The sequence below is a fragment of the Paroedura picta genome, chromosome 3, assembly GCF_049243985.1.
Source record: "Paroedura picta isolate Pp20150507F chromosome 3, Ppicta_v3.0, whole genome shotgun sequence".
NCBI lineage: Eukaryota > Metazoa > Chordata > Lepidosauria > Squamata > Gekkonidae > Paroedura > Paroedura picta.
This window is the reverse complement of record NC_135371.1, coordinates 77,698,631-77,713,181: the sequence shown is the minus strand read 5'-3', so window position 1 is coordinate 77,713,181 and position 14,551 is coordinate 77,698,631. Positions and strand designations below refer to the sequence as shown.

The window sequence follows — 14,551 nt, the reverse complement described above, 5'->3', positions numbered from 1 at the left end:
TATTAAGAAAAAAGGATGGCAGAATTATGTGCCATTCACCATTTATATTGATGAAACAATAAAACTACCCTCCAAAGGTCATGGTGGTGACAAAGAAAGACTGCTCAGTCAACATTAAGTGTTCTTTATATACAAGGAGCATCATTTATATACAGACTGCTGCCACTGGTTAGATTTGAGGCTATTATTATTATTATTATTATTATTATTATTATTATTATTATTATTATTATTTCATTTATATCCCGCCTCCTCCTGAAGGCTCAAGGCGGGTCACATAAAAACCAATCCCCTAAAACAATAAAAGCACAATAAAACATAATACAATTAATACAAAAGTTAAGACAAGAATGGAGGCAAAATCAATATAACTAACCCAATTCCACACCCACTAAGAAGGGAAAGGGTGGGGGAAGATGACAGACGCAACCATCACATTTCTTGCTGCCTGGCCTTAACCGAAAGCCTGGCAGAAGAGCTCCATCTTGCAGGCCCTGCAAAATGGTGACAAATCCCGCAGGGCCTGCAGCTCTTCTGGGAGCTCATTCCACCAGGCTGGGGCCAGGACCGAAAAGGCCCTGGCCCTGGTCGAGGCCAGCCGAGTTTCCTTGGGACCGGGAATGATCTATAGGTAAGGCCCTGCAGAGGGCAGAGGCCAATAGGCGGTCCCTCATATACACTGGGCCCAGACCACGGATAGCCTTGAAGGTCAAAACCAAAACCTAGGGCAACGTTTGCTCTCAAGATATTGTGCAGAGTTAAATGTAGCCATGCCCATCACAGAATAATATATGCTTGCCCTTTATTCAGTTTGCTAGACTACTTTAGAGCTTGTGCATTTAATGCATAATAAATGTTGAGCATTTTCATCACATATTTGTAACGTATTTCCTGCAGCGGAACTAGTCCAGCAGAGGCTTGGTAGCAAGTCTGTGGGATGCATCACACTTCTAGGGTTACAAGACTCAGCTTGTGTGTGTGTCTGTGTGAGTACACTAGCATAATCTAATGGTCGAAGCCCTATGGCACTCTAACATTCCGCTTTTGCGTGGGGATGCAGATGGGCCAGTGATCCCCATGCACCAGCTGGATGTCAATCTTTTCCCTCTTAATAAAACAGTAAGAGGTGTTGGAATGGGCTCAGTTCATGATGGGGAGAGGCAACAATTGGTCCCATGGCCCTGGACTGACAAGCGGAGGGGCCAATCGGAAGGCACGAAGCAAGACAGGCAGACCAGTATCAGTCCTATGAGTCTGGAAAGTGCAGGAAGATCTAAATAAATACTTACAGCCTGAAACTGTAAATAGTGAGAGGGAGAGGAAGGGAAGATGATTGGAAAATGCTTTGAGACACCTGAAGCCTACTGGGTCACTGCGGCCCATTCCCAGTTCTCTCAGACCTCTCACAGCCCCACATACCTCACAGGTTGACTATTGTGGGGAGACAAATGGAAAAGGTGTTTGTAAACTGCTTTGAGACTCCTTTGGGTAGTAAGCAATAGGGTACAAAAATCTGTTCTTCTTCTAAGGAGCAACCATGAAAGAAACATGTGGGCACATAACATTTTATCAACAGTGAAAAAATGGAGAAGAAGGAACAGGGTGGACACCTGTGTACTGTGACTACCCCGTGTGTATTAAGGCAGAGGGGCATTTCGGTGTCTGTAGCCTAATTCACACAAGAAATGACGCAGAACTGGATGGAATTGGTTGCCGTGTAATCTTCCCCTAAGAAGAGCCTCCAGTCTGATTTTCCCTTCACATATCTGAAGACATGTCTCTGGAGAGCTCATCTGTAACACTATGCCACAATTCCCAAAGGTCAGTCCTCTCCCACACTCAACAAACATTCCAAACCACAGGTTCTTGACACCTATCTCTCCACACCCATGCCCTCATTTGCCACTACGCCACCACAACCTCCCACACAACACAAATATGCCCCATGCCCTTACAGACTGGACAACTCCTCCCCTTCCTCTTCCCACTGCCAAATTCTAGCGCCCGTTGTATTCTTGGATACAACAGGCTTTGCCCCTAGTTATCACATAAACGCTCTCTCCCATGACAGGACTTGTTCTCACACCAGTGATTCAAGCCACCACTTATACTGCCAAACTGGTAGAAAATGACAAACATGGTGTGTTTTTGGGGAGGGACATATGCAGCTTGTACTTGCTGTCACCTCCCTGGCTACTGCTGTCACCTAGGGACCAAGGCAACCCAAGATCAAGGTGGGTAGGACAGGAAATAGTATGCACTTTCTCTCATTTCTGTCACCTCAGAATTGTCCAAAACAGACTGCAGGGGATGTAGTCTAAAACCTTCAGCAACAACACAATCTCTTTTCATGCCGGTATGTACTAACTCATGTGTCTGCATATCTCATTTTGTGCCTGCTACCTCAGATCTTTTAAACAGGCAGCAGAGAGATGAGCTTGCCTTTTGTCCTGCTGGACAGAGGTATAGAATCAGAGTTGGAAGGGGCTGCACAGGCCATCTAATCCAACCCCCCTGCTCAAGACCATCAGTGTGGGGAAGCTCACTATTTCCTTAGGAAGCTGATTCCAATGCTGAGCTACTCTGATTGTGAAAAATTTTTTCCTGATAATTAGCCAGTACCATTCTACATGTAGTTTAAAGCCATGTAGCTTAAAACCTCCCAGAGTGGTATAGAAATCTAAATAAATAAACACTGCAGGTCCTATCCTCTGCTCCCTACCCTCCTGTAAGTGACAGCCTTTCAAATACTTAAAGAGAGTAATCTTAAAGAGAGTAATCATGTCCCTTAAAGAGAGCAATACTTAAAGAGAGTAATCATGTCCCTTGATATAGCCTTGATATAGCCCGACTACATTTGTCTTCTTTACTGCCTCATCATATTGTCTGTAAATATTTAGCTTGCAGTCCACAAGTACCCCAAGATACGCACACAGTCTGCTACCCAGAAGTGTATCTCCCATTCAGTATGTATCCATTTTTGTGACCCAGACATAGAACTCTGCTCTTCTCCTTCTTGAATTGCATCTTGTACTCATTTGCCCACTTTTCCAGCATGTTCAGATCTCACAAACTCTATATCTTCTGGGTTGATCATTACTCCTCCCAATTTCATGTTATCTGCAAATTTAATGAGGGGGGGTCTCTCCACCCCCTCATCCAGATCATTGATAAAAATGTTGAAAAGTACGAAACCCAGTACTGAGCCTTATGGCACCCACTGCTCACTTCCCCCCAGTCTGATGAAATACCATTGACAACCACTCTTTGGGTGTGGTTTTCTTACCTATCCACCTAACCATCCAAAAATCAACTCTGTAATCCTCCAGTTAATCCATCACAGCATCATGGGGAACCTTGTCAAAAGCCTTATTAAAATCCAGGTAAATAACATTCTGACCCATTATGTACGGGCTGGAATGCCCGTGCTGGCGGTGACAGGGCTTTGGGGGAAATCCCTGATTATGCATGACATCGCCACCATCCAAGGCCTGGCCAGACCTAGGCCCTCGGAAGACCTGTGTTAACAAAACGTGGATTCTTCCAGAGGCCTGGGTCTCCCGAGGCTAGGTTGGGCTAGCCCTGTGCATAATAGGAGGAGACGGGCCTTTGGGCCCTCTCCCAACCTATGGCATCCCTGCAGGGACACCTGTCACCCCTGCCAGCTTCACAGTGCTGACCTCTGCTAAATGTCCCCTTTTGCATTCAGCGAGTTAAGCCCAAGAGAGGGCAGAATCTGTTGGTGACACACTGAGGGTTTCTCTTTTCACAAGCACAATGAAGACACAGGGCCATTCAGCACAATGTTAATGTTGCTGAAGTCTTACCATTGTGTAACGGTATTTTTTTTTACATTACACACAATGTCGTACACAATCTGCAACACTCCTGCAACACTCCTGAAAAATTGCTTCATTGTGGTGCTTTTCGGAGGATCCACAAAAGTGGATTCCCCCTATAAAAAGCCACTAGACTCTTGAGAACAACCTACAACACATCCGAAAAAGACATGTGTGTTCTCAGTATAGCGGTAGCAAGCATGTCCCTCCCTAAGCTCTCGTACCCAAGCTTCCGGTGTCGCAATCACCATTTTCCCCCCTTAAACTGGCAAAAGCAACGAATAAGCGATGCCTCTTTGGCAGAAATCCCTCCACAAGCAATTGTCTGTAAAGTTTCCAAGCACAATACAGCCCCCTGTTCGATATTGCCCGTAATTTCGGACAGAAATTGCACTGGGGGGGAATTTTTTTTTTTAACTTTAAGAGCGTGTAAACGATTAAGCGTTAACTCCTACACCAGCAAAAAAGGTCTTTCTGATACATCGAATGAACGAATATGCATTGCTACTGGTGTTTTGGGGTTTTTAAAAAACAGTTTTGAAAGGGAAGCATGAACACAACAGTTCATAGAATCATAGAATCATAGAGTTGGAAGGGACCTCATGGGTCATCTAGTCCAACCCCCTACACTATGCAGGACACTCACATCCCCATCGCTCATCTACTGTAACCTGCCATCCCTTTGCCTTCACAGAATTAGCCTCTTCATCAAATGGCTATGTAGTCTCTGTTTAAAAATTTCCAAAGATGGAGAACCCACCACCTCCCGAGGAAGCCTGTTCCACTGAGAAACCGCAATGTCAAGAACTTCTTCCGGATGTTTAGATGGAATTTCTTTTGAATTAATTTCATCCCATTTGTTCTTGTCTGTCCCTCTGGGGCAAGAGAGAACAATTCTGCTCCATCCTCCATATGGCACCCTTTTAAATACTTGAAGATGGTTACCAGATTCCCTCTCAGTCATCTCCTCTCTAGGCTAAACAAACCAAGCACCCCCAACCTTTCGTCATATGTCTTGGTCTCCAAACCCCTCACCATCTTTGTTGCCCTCCTCTGGACACGTTCCAGTTTGTCAACATCCCTCTTCAATTGCGGTGCCAAAAACTGAACACAGTACTCCAAGTAAGGCCAAACCATCACCTCTCATGATCTGGACACGATACTCCGTTTGAACAGTTAATTGGCTGTTCTGTTTGATTGACGGCCAAGGGCAGGAGGAAGCATGGAAAAATATTGCCTCCTTTGTTGCGATTTTGGTGAGACCGGGAACTTGTGCATTCTGAGACAAGTGCTAGTGGGAGAGCCTTTTTTTCAATAGAAACAGTTGTGTGTGTTACCAAGACCTGCCGCTTTTGATTGCAGCGCTTTTCAATAGCACTCAGATTTAGCAACACTGCCCATTGTGCAGAATGGCCCACAATAAGGTGAAAGCATATAAAATTTATTTAGGGATTAATAAAGGGGGTACATTCTTGCAATTAAAATCACTTCAAAGCAAATCCAATACACAATCCCACAATAAGTAAGTATAGATATAAGTTAGCAAGCTTTACTTATCCCAACTATAAAAATTAAATGATTCCTTATACAGCTAAGCAAAGACAATCTGTATCACCCATAGCCCAACTCCCCCTAACTACACAGTTACCTATGCAGCTTAACAGCAATTTCACAATTCATATTTACCTATCCTTTCAGGACGCGATGAAGGCTCCAAGAAACTTGGAGGAACTCCAGGAGTTCTCTAAAATTCTTCCAAAGGTTCCCATCTTTTAAACTCTTCCTATATGGAACCAATATCCAATCATATTGTCTAAACTAGTGCCTGCTCAGTTGTTCTCTCCGCAATAAACCAATCATAAACTCCCACATCCCGTGATGCTAATCTCAGGTACCTTCCCCACTTGGCAAGGAAAGCCCCTAAAGTTACATAAAACACCTGTCCATATATGGTCAACTACCCTTTCCTCCTAGTTTGACCCAGATGACAAAAAAATCCCCAAAGTTTCCATTTCACATCAAGTTTTGACCTAATTTCTCTAGTTTCTCAAATAGACCTTCCACACCTGCATGTACATGTATGTATGAGTATAAATATGTCAATAAATGAAACCTTAACTAAATATATTTCTACTAGATCTAAAGCCCATTTTAATTTTAAATAAAATGTGCGCTAGATGGGCTGAGGCTCCCCCCCGACTCCCAAAGGCTTCAGCGTAAGGGGGCCGCAGTGGGGCCACAGAAGCCTTTCTCCTCCTCCCCCCTGGGGGCTGGGGAAGGCTTCAGTGAGGCCGGGGCTGGATTCGAGGGAAGCGGCCTCCCTTTCCTCTGCACTGGTGGCTCCTCAGCGGCCAGGAGCCGCGTGGATGGTGTTTCGGGGGCGGGCCTCAGGCGGGCAGCGACGTGTCGGGACGCGGGGGTGGGGGCCAGCAACGGCGGCCGGAGAGAAAAGGGGGCTGGGGAAAGGAGGCTTCTGCTGGGGCCAGGCTCTCCCTCGCGGCTGCGAGGGAGAGCCCGGCCCCGGCGGAAGCCGGAGAGAAAAGGGGGCTGGGGTAAGGAGGCTTCTGCTGGGGCCAGACTCTCCCTCGCGGCTGCGAGGGAGAGGTCAGCCCCAGCAGAAGCCGGAGAGAAAAGGGGGCTAGGGGAAGGAGGCTTCTGTCGGCTTCACCCCCCACCCGCGGCTCTCTCGAGCCTTCTCCCGGGTGGTAGAGCGGCCTCGCCGTGTCGGGAGACGGCAGCGGCCGGGAGAAGGCAGCAGCCGGGAGAAGGCAACGTGGCCCACCCCCCACCCACAGCTCTCACGAGCCTTCTCCCAGCCAGCGGAGCAGCCTCGCCGCGTCATAGACGCGGCGAGGCCGCTCTGCCGGCCGGGAGAAGGCGGCGCGGCTCACCCCTCACCCGTGGCTGTCTGGAGCAGCCGGCCAGATTCCCTGGCCGGGTGAAGCAGCCTATGGGGAGCTGCGCGAACATGGGCTGCTTGGGCTGGGATGGACACTCGGAGGAGCCAATCAGGAGCCGCTTCACGGCTCCTGATTGGCCCCTCTGAGTTTTTATCCCGGACAGGGCCCGCCCTAACTCCTCCCACACAGCCCTTACTCCTTTATTCAGTCCACGGTGAACCGCGCTGGGGCTGTTTAAAGATGTTCTTAAACAGCGGGGCTGTTTAAAGATGTTCTTCGTAAAAGTCTCCCAAAAGTCTCCTGACATTCTTTTATCAATAAACAAATGTTCTAAATCCACTACTGTCCTAGGTCAACGTTACTCTACAAACTTACATTGAACAAACATCATGTAATTGACATAACACAACTAATTAGTGATCCATTCCTTCCCCAGATCACTTCCAAGTACTTAATATCACATACAGAGACCACCATGTCTCTTGTTATTTTCCATCATTCAGGCAACCCATGCTATCTCCCGGGACAAGTTACATCTTCCGCTCCTCAAGAGGTCAAAATGACATCTTCTCCTCATGATAAACAATTTCCAAGACAAATCAAGCGAAAGATGCAGACCCCAGGCTCATATTAGAACTGTCAAGTGACCTTAATCCCTGAAAAGAGAACAAGTCTTCCAACCAGAACAAACACTGAGCCTTAGCAAATAATACTCATTACACAAGCTCATCTGCACATTTCAGGCCTAATCAACAGCAGGTCCATGGAGCCGACAGGGGTGTCCCCCTGCCCCCACCATAGTGGGAGTGCAGTATGCTGCTCCCCACCATTGTGCAGTGGGGGCCCCATATCCTTGATCCCCCCCCCCCGCCACCACTGCTTCCACTTCAAAGCACTCCCGGTGCGTCCGGCCCCACGTTGCGTGTGCAGGACCATTGCACCAGAGCAGCCAGCATGCGCCAGGGAAGCTCTATCCCCGTGCATACACAGGGGACGGTGGGGCTTTGTGCCCCGCTGCAACGGCATGGCAGCAGCCTGGCATAGCTGCTGCCGTGCATAATGGGTTGGGGCAATTCATTTGCTTGAGTTAGCCCTTTCCCCTAGTTTCCATGCCTTAACTAATAACCTTCCTCTGGCCAGAGTCTGCCACATATAACATAGAAGGGGCTTATATGAAACCAACACCTTGTTGGGATTCTCTAATTGAAGAGGTACTGATAATGGCCACTATGGTTTTAGAAAGGGACTCAACAGTTAACTGTATATTAGCTCTTGTAGTTAAATGGAACCTACAACTTGAAAGGCCCTATTTTGCTGACTGCCTAGATCAGGCTTTCTCACCTTTTTTACCTTTGAGAAACCCCTGAAACCTTCTTCAGGCTTTGAGAAACACCATAAGTGGCACAATCATGCAAAATATGGTTGGAAGCATAGTTGTGTACACACTCACCTGGGGCCCCTACATTCTCACCCCCTCCAGGCCTATCATTGGCCATTTTGGGAGCTGGGGGTCATATCACTTCATAAATTTAACCAATTTAAATATATATATAAAAAATTAATGAACTCCCACCTTTCCAGAGCCATCAAGAAACCCTAGGGTTTCACGAAATCCGCTTGAGAAAGCCAGACCTCGGATAAACAACGGTAGCTGGGCATGCCTTGTTTGTGAGTTTTCACAGGTCTTCACAGGTCTTCCAGTATGCTGGCCTCAATGCACATTGATGTTCTGCTATTATATTGTTATGTTATTTCTCAAGTACAAATTATTCATGCCTCTGTTTATCGCTTCTTTTTTCTGCCTATATCTCTTTATGTCTGTGAGTTCTATGAGTTCTAAAGAACTCCAGATGTTCAGAGGTCCTTTCAGGTGAGATTTGTATGTCTCCCCTTGGGTACCACAATAAAGTTTGGAATACAAAAGGGCAGGTAACTTGGCCCTTTGCTTTCCCTACATTTGTGTAATGTGCAGCCTGGGAGATGTGGCAGCACTCTTTCTGTAGGTGGTAGTAAGCATTATCTCCTTTGCTCATGAGAGAATAAATAAATCCCCAAAAATTTATGATACGTGGCTGATGAGTCTCAGATATTATGGGCTTTCATCTTACTTTTGGGATATGCTTACTGAACTCATTTTGCAGTTTCTTCCTTCCTCATTCTGATTACACAGTTACTGTAACCCCATCTCTCAGAGATCTTATTGTAGCTTGAATCAGGGGATTTTTGAAGTACCTCCTTATGCAGATGTTCTTATTTATAGCACAGCTAGGTTAAAATAATGACAGGGGTGGAACATTCAGTGCAGAATTCTCTTCATTTTAACTATAAATGGTGTTGAATAAACTGTTTTGTGTTTCACCATTACAGATCGTTAAGCTTGGAAAAAATGGGGTAGGATATCACTATATTCTTGCAACTTTGGTAAGTCAGTTCTTGTTTGTTTCTCATTCCCTGTCATACAATTTTTGATAAATGCCTTTTTAAACTTGTTGAAAATTTACTAACTGCTAGTAAAGTGTATAATCTTCAGGGTAGTTCTCTAAATTTGTAATTGCTTTTGGTTGGGCAAGGTATTTTCCCATCCAGTTGTGAATTATGGCTCAAAAAGTTGTGCATATGTCTGCATGATTTGTCAAAAGTTGTGCATATGTCTGCATGATTTGGTTGCTTACGCCCCCCGCAGGGCACTCCGCTCTGCGGGTATGAATTTACTGGTTGTCCCGGGCCCACGGGATGTTCGCCTGGCCTCGACCCGGGCCAGGGCCTTTTCAGTCCTGGCCCCAACCTGGTAGAATGAGCTCCCAGAAGAGCTAAGGGCCCTGCGGGATCTACCAGCTTTCTGCAGGGCCTGTAAGACGGAGCTCTTCTGCCAGGCATATGGTTGAGGCCAGGGCAGCTCTCCCACTAATCCATCAGAGGATCCCCTCCAATATTGAGATCTCTAACATCGAGATCATGGTTAGATCTATTGTATTGGTGCCACCCTCTTCTGAACATTATTCTCTCCACCAGGCTGAACTAAGATCAGAATTGTGACCACCGCCGCTATATGTTATATGTAACTTTTAATTGGGTTTTTTATGGGGATTTTATTGTGTTTTAACTATTTATGTTGTAAACCGCCCTGAGACCTATTGGGAGAAGGGCGGTCTAAAAATTAAATAATAATAATAATATTAATAATAACAACTGGTTTTATAGTGCAGTGTAAAGCCAGACTCATTACCAGAGATGCATTTCTTTATTTTTATTTTCAAATTACTTTTTATTCCAAAAGTATGGGATGGTTCAGAGATTACAAAGTCCTTGTGGGGAAACAGGGACTAGCAAGAGATGTACACTTGGAACCATCTTAGGAACTCAGTTCTCAGGCTCATATAAGTTCAATTCAAATTGGGGGCATGGAGTATGAGGAGCATGGATTTAAGCATTCCTCTCTATAGCATTTTCCCAACTAGAAATGGTTCCTGGGAGCCATTTGTTTATCTCACCAATACTGCAGACAGCAACACTCTAGGGTCATTTTTGGCAGGGAAAATAGTATGTGGACTTAAGCCATTTCTCCTTCCATGCCATGATACCTGTCTAAATTGGGTCCCCACACCTCTGGCACCTGAGTTCATAGTGCAGAATGCTGGGCATATGCTTGATCTAAAGCTGCCACAAAAAACATGTAAATCCACCCTGACCCTGACTGTGTTTTTGTAGAACACCCACTTGGTCCAGGTCTCACATTCACTGGGACCCTCAAAATTTGTAGAACTTATACTGTGGAACCTACTACTCTTTGGTGAGATTGCTGTCTGTGAATCCTGATAATCCTGCAGGGCCACAACTTGTTCAACAACAAGGGACACAAAAAAGATGACCATTCAGAGTGCAGTACAGAAATATTTGAGTGATGACTGTTCGATTCCCAAGATATATGTCTGAGAATTTGTTGTTGTTGTTATGTGCGAAGTCGTGTCCGACCCATCGCGACCCCATGGACAATGATCCTCCAGGCCTTCCTGTCCTCTACCATTCCCTGGAGTCCTTTTAAGTTTGCACCTACTGCTTCAGTGACTCCATCCATCCACCTCATTCTCCGTCGTCCCCTTCTTCTTTTGCCCTCGATCATTCCCAGCATTAGGCTCTTCTCCAGGGAGTCCTTCCTTCTCATGAGGTGGCCAAAGTATTTGAGTTTCATCTTCAGGATCTGGCCTTCTAAAGAGCAGTCAGGGCTGATCTCCTCTAGGACTGACTGGTTTGTTCGCCTTGCAGTCCAAGGGACTCGCAAGAGTCTTCTCCAGCACCAGAGTTCAAAAGCCTCAATTCTTTGACGCTCGGCCTTCCTTATGGTCCAACTTTCGCAGCCATACATTGCAACTGGGAATACCATAGCCTTGACTAAACGCACTTTTGTTGGTAGGCTGATGTCTCTGCTTTTTAGGATGCTGTCTAGATTTGCCATAGCTTTCCTCCCTAGGAGCAAGCGTCTTTTAATTTCTTTGCTGCAGTCCCCATCTGCAGTGATCTTGGAGCCGAGGAAAATAAAATCTGTCACTATCTCCATTTCTTCCCCATCTATTTGCCAGGAATTGAGAGGGCCGGCTGCCATGATCTTTGTTTTCTTGATGTTGAGTTTCAAGCCAACTTTTGCACTCTCCTCCTTCACCCGCATCAACAGGCTCTTTAGTTCCTCTTCACTTTCTGCCATTAGAGTGGTATCATCTGCATATCTGAGGTTGTTGATATTTCTCCCTGCAATCTTGATCCCAATTGGTGACTCCTCTAATCCCGCCTTTCTCATGATGTGCTCCGCATACAAGTTAAATAGGCAAGGCGACAGTATACAGCCTTGCCGAACTCCTTTCTCAATTTTGAACCAATCCGTGATTCCATGTTCAGTTCTCACTGTTGCTTCTTGACCTGCATATAAATTTCTCAAGAGACAAATAAGATGCTCTGGTATTCCCATCTCTTTAAGAACTTGCCACAATTTGTTGTGCTCCACACAATCAAAGGCTTTAGCATAGTCAATGAAGCAGAAGTAGATGTTCTTCTGGAACTCCCTAGCTTTTTCCATGATCCAGCGTATGTTGGCAATTTGATCTCTAGTTCCTCTACCTCTTCGAAATCCTGCCTGTACTTCTGGAAGTTCTCGGTCCACATATTGCTGGAGCCTAGCTTGTAGGATTTTGAGCATAACTTTGCTAGCATGAGAAATGAGTGCAATGGTGCGGTAGTTTGAACATTCTTTGGCATTGCCCTTCTTTGGGATTGGAATGTAAACTGACCTTTTCCAATCCTGTGGCCATTGCTGAGTTTTCCAAATTTGCTGGCATATTGAGTGTAGCACTTTTACTGCATCGTCCTTTAAGATTTTGAATAGTTCAACTGGAATGCTGTCACCACCACTAGCTTTATTGTTGCTCAGACTTCCTAAGGCCCATTTGACTTCACATTCCAGGATGTCTGGCTCCAGGTCAGTAACTACCCCACTGTGGTTATCAGGGATGTTAAGCTCGCTCTTGTATAGTTCTTCTGTATAATTTTGCCACCTTTGCTTAATCTCTTCTGCTTCTGTGAGGTCCCTACCATTTTGGTCCCTTATCATACCCATCTTTGCATGAAACGTTCTCTTCATATCTCCAATTTTCTTGAAAAGATCTCTGGTCCTCCCCATTCTATTGTTTTCTTCTATTTGTTTGCACTGTTCATTTAAGAAGGCATTCTTATCTCTTCTAGCTTTTCTCTGGAATTCTGCATTCAATTGGGTGTATCTTTCTCTTTCTCCCTTGCCTTTCACTTCCCTTCTCTCCTTAGCTATTTGTAAAGCTTCCTCAGACAGCCATTTTGATTTCTTGCATTTCTTTTTCTTTGGGATGGTTTTAGTTGCTACCTCTTGTACAATGTCGCGAACCTCCGTCCATAATTCTTCAGGCACTCTGTCTATCAGATCTAATTCCTTAAATCTATTTGTCACCTCTACTGTATATTCGTCGGGGATATGATTTAGTTCGTACCTGAGTGGCCTAGTGCTTTTCCCTACTTTCTTCAATTTAAGCCTAAATTTTGCAACAAGAAGCTCATGATCTGAACCACAATCAGCTCCTAGTCTTGTTTTTATTGACTGGATAGAACTTTTCCATCTTTGGCTGCAGAGCACATAGTCAATCTGATTTCTGTGTTAACCGTCTGGTGATGTCCATGTGTAGAGTCGTCTCTTGGGTTGTTGGAAAAGAGTGTTTGCTATGACCATTGTATTCTCTTGACAAAATTCTACCAGCCTGTGCCCTGCTTCATTTTGTACTCCAAGGCCAAACTTGCCTGTTATCCCAGTTATCTTTTGGCTTCCTACTTTAGCATTCCAATCCCCCATGATGATAAGCACATCATTTTTTGGCGTTGCTTCTAGAAGGTGTTGTAGGGCTTCATAGAACTGATCAACTTCATCCTCTTCAGCAGCAGTGGTTGGGGCATAGACCTGGATCACTGTGATGTTGAATGGTTTGCCTTGGATTCGAACTGAGATCATTCTGTCATTTTGGGGATTGTATCCCAAGACTGCTTTTCCTACTCTCTTATTGATTATGAAGGCTACTCCATTTCTTCTGCGAGATTCTTGTCCACAGTTGTATACCTGATGGTCATCTGAATTAAATTCACCCATTCCTGTCCATTTTAGTTCACTGATTCCTAAAATGTCGATGTTCAGTCTTCTCATTTCTTGTTTAACCACGTCCAGCTTGCCTTGATTCATGGATCTGACGTTCCAGGTTCCTATGGAATAAAAATCTTTACAGCATCGGACTGTCTTTTCGCCACCAGTTACTTCCACAACTGAGCGTCCTTTCGGCTTTGGCCCAGCCGCTTCATTCATTCTGGCGCTACTCGTACTAGCCGTCTGCTCATCCCCAGTAGCATATTGGACACCTTCCGACCTGAGGGGCTCATCTTCCGGCGTCATATCGTTATGCCTATTGGAACTGTCCATAGAGTTTTCATGGCAAAGATACTGGAGTGGTTTGCCATTGCCTTCTCCAGTGGATCACCTTTTGTCAGAGCTCTCAGCTATGACCTGTCCGTCTTGGGTGGCCCTGCACGGCATAGCTCATAGCTTCACTGAGCTACGCAAGCCCCCTTGCCACAACAAGGCAGCGATCCTTGAAGGGGGGTCTGAGAATTTACATCTATTCAAATTTCATTTCAACATTCCAGTAGAGCTAATAGACAAAACAATGCACATGCAGATTCAAAATGCCAGATTTGTTTATGAACTTGGATGAAATACATTTGACAGGTCCCTGGAATAAGACTGTTTGTTCTCTAGAAATGCTCAGTCTTTTGGTTCCTTGGTAAGACTGCCAGGGATTGTTTAAAGGTTTGTTTTTGTGAATGTCATGGCCACATGGCTTCAATATGTCCTTACTTTCAAACTCATTTAATCTAGGCCACCACACAGCTATAAAGTGGTAGTAATGACTTTTCCTCTTTACTAAATTGCACTACTTTTCAGTCAGTATACCAAAAGTGAAGTGTTCCATGTCCCATTAACAATCCCAGGAGTCCTCTCAGCAGAAGAACAGATTGGGACTTCAGTCAGCTATAATATTCTAGTTACCATCTGACTCAGTGGTAAACATCATCATACTGAAGTACTACAGTACTCAAGAAAGAGAGTAGGGACTTTGTTTTTCCCCCTTGTGCCAGATGAAAATTAGGGCAGTATATGAGCATTATATTAAAAACTACCTATAAAGATAACAGTTTTAGGAAAGAGATGTGCCCTTTTCACACAACTTTGCACAAAGACAGTACACAGGGAGA

At 45.1% G+C, this 14,551-nt stretch overlaps 1 protein-coding gene across 6 annotated transcripts in view; it reads left to right on the top strand.

The window, feature by feature from the left end:
- Nucleotides 1–14,551, top strand: part of GRIA1 (glutamate ionotropic receptor AMPA type subunit 1) — a 436,679-nt gene that overhangs the window by 240,847 nt on the left and 181,281 nt on the right. For all 6 annotated transcript variants that reach the window (XR_013229187.1, XR_013229186.1, XM_077326499.1 and 3 more), the window contains one exon: nucleotides 9,107–9,160. Coding sequence is in view for 4 of the 6 variants with exons in the window: in XM_077326499.1 (XP_077182614.1) it covers nucleotides 9,107–9,160 (54 nt within the window). In the remaining 2 variants the exon portion in view is untranslated. The remainder of the gene's footprint in view (nucleotides 1–9,106; nucleotides 9,161–14,551) is intronic.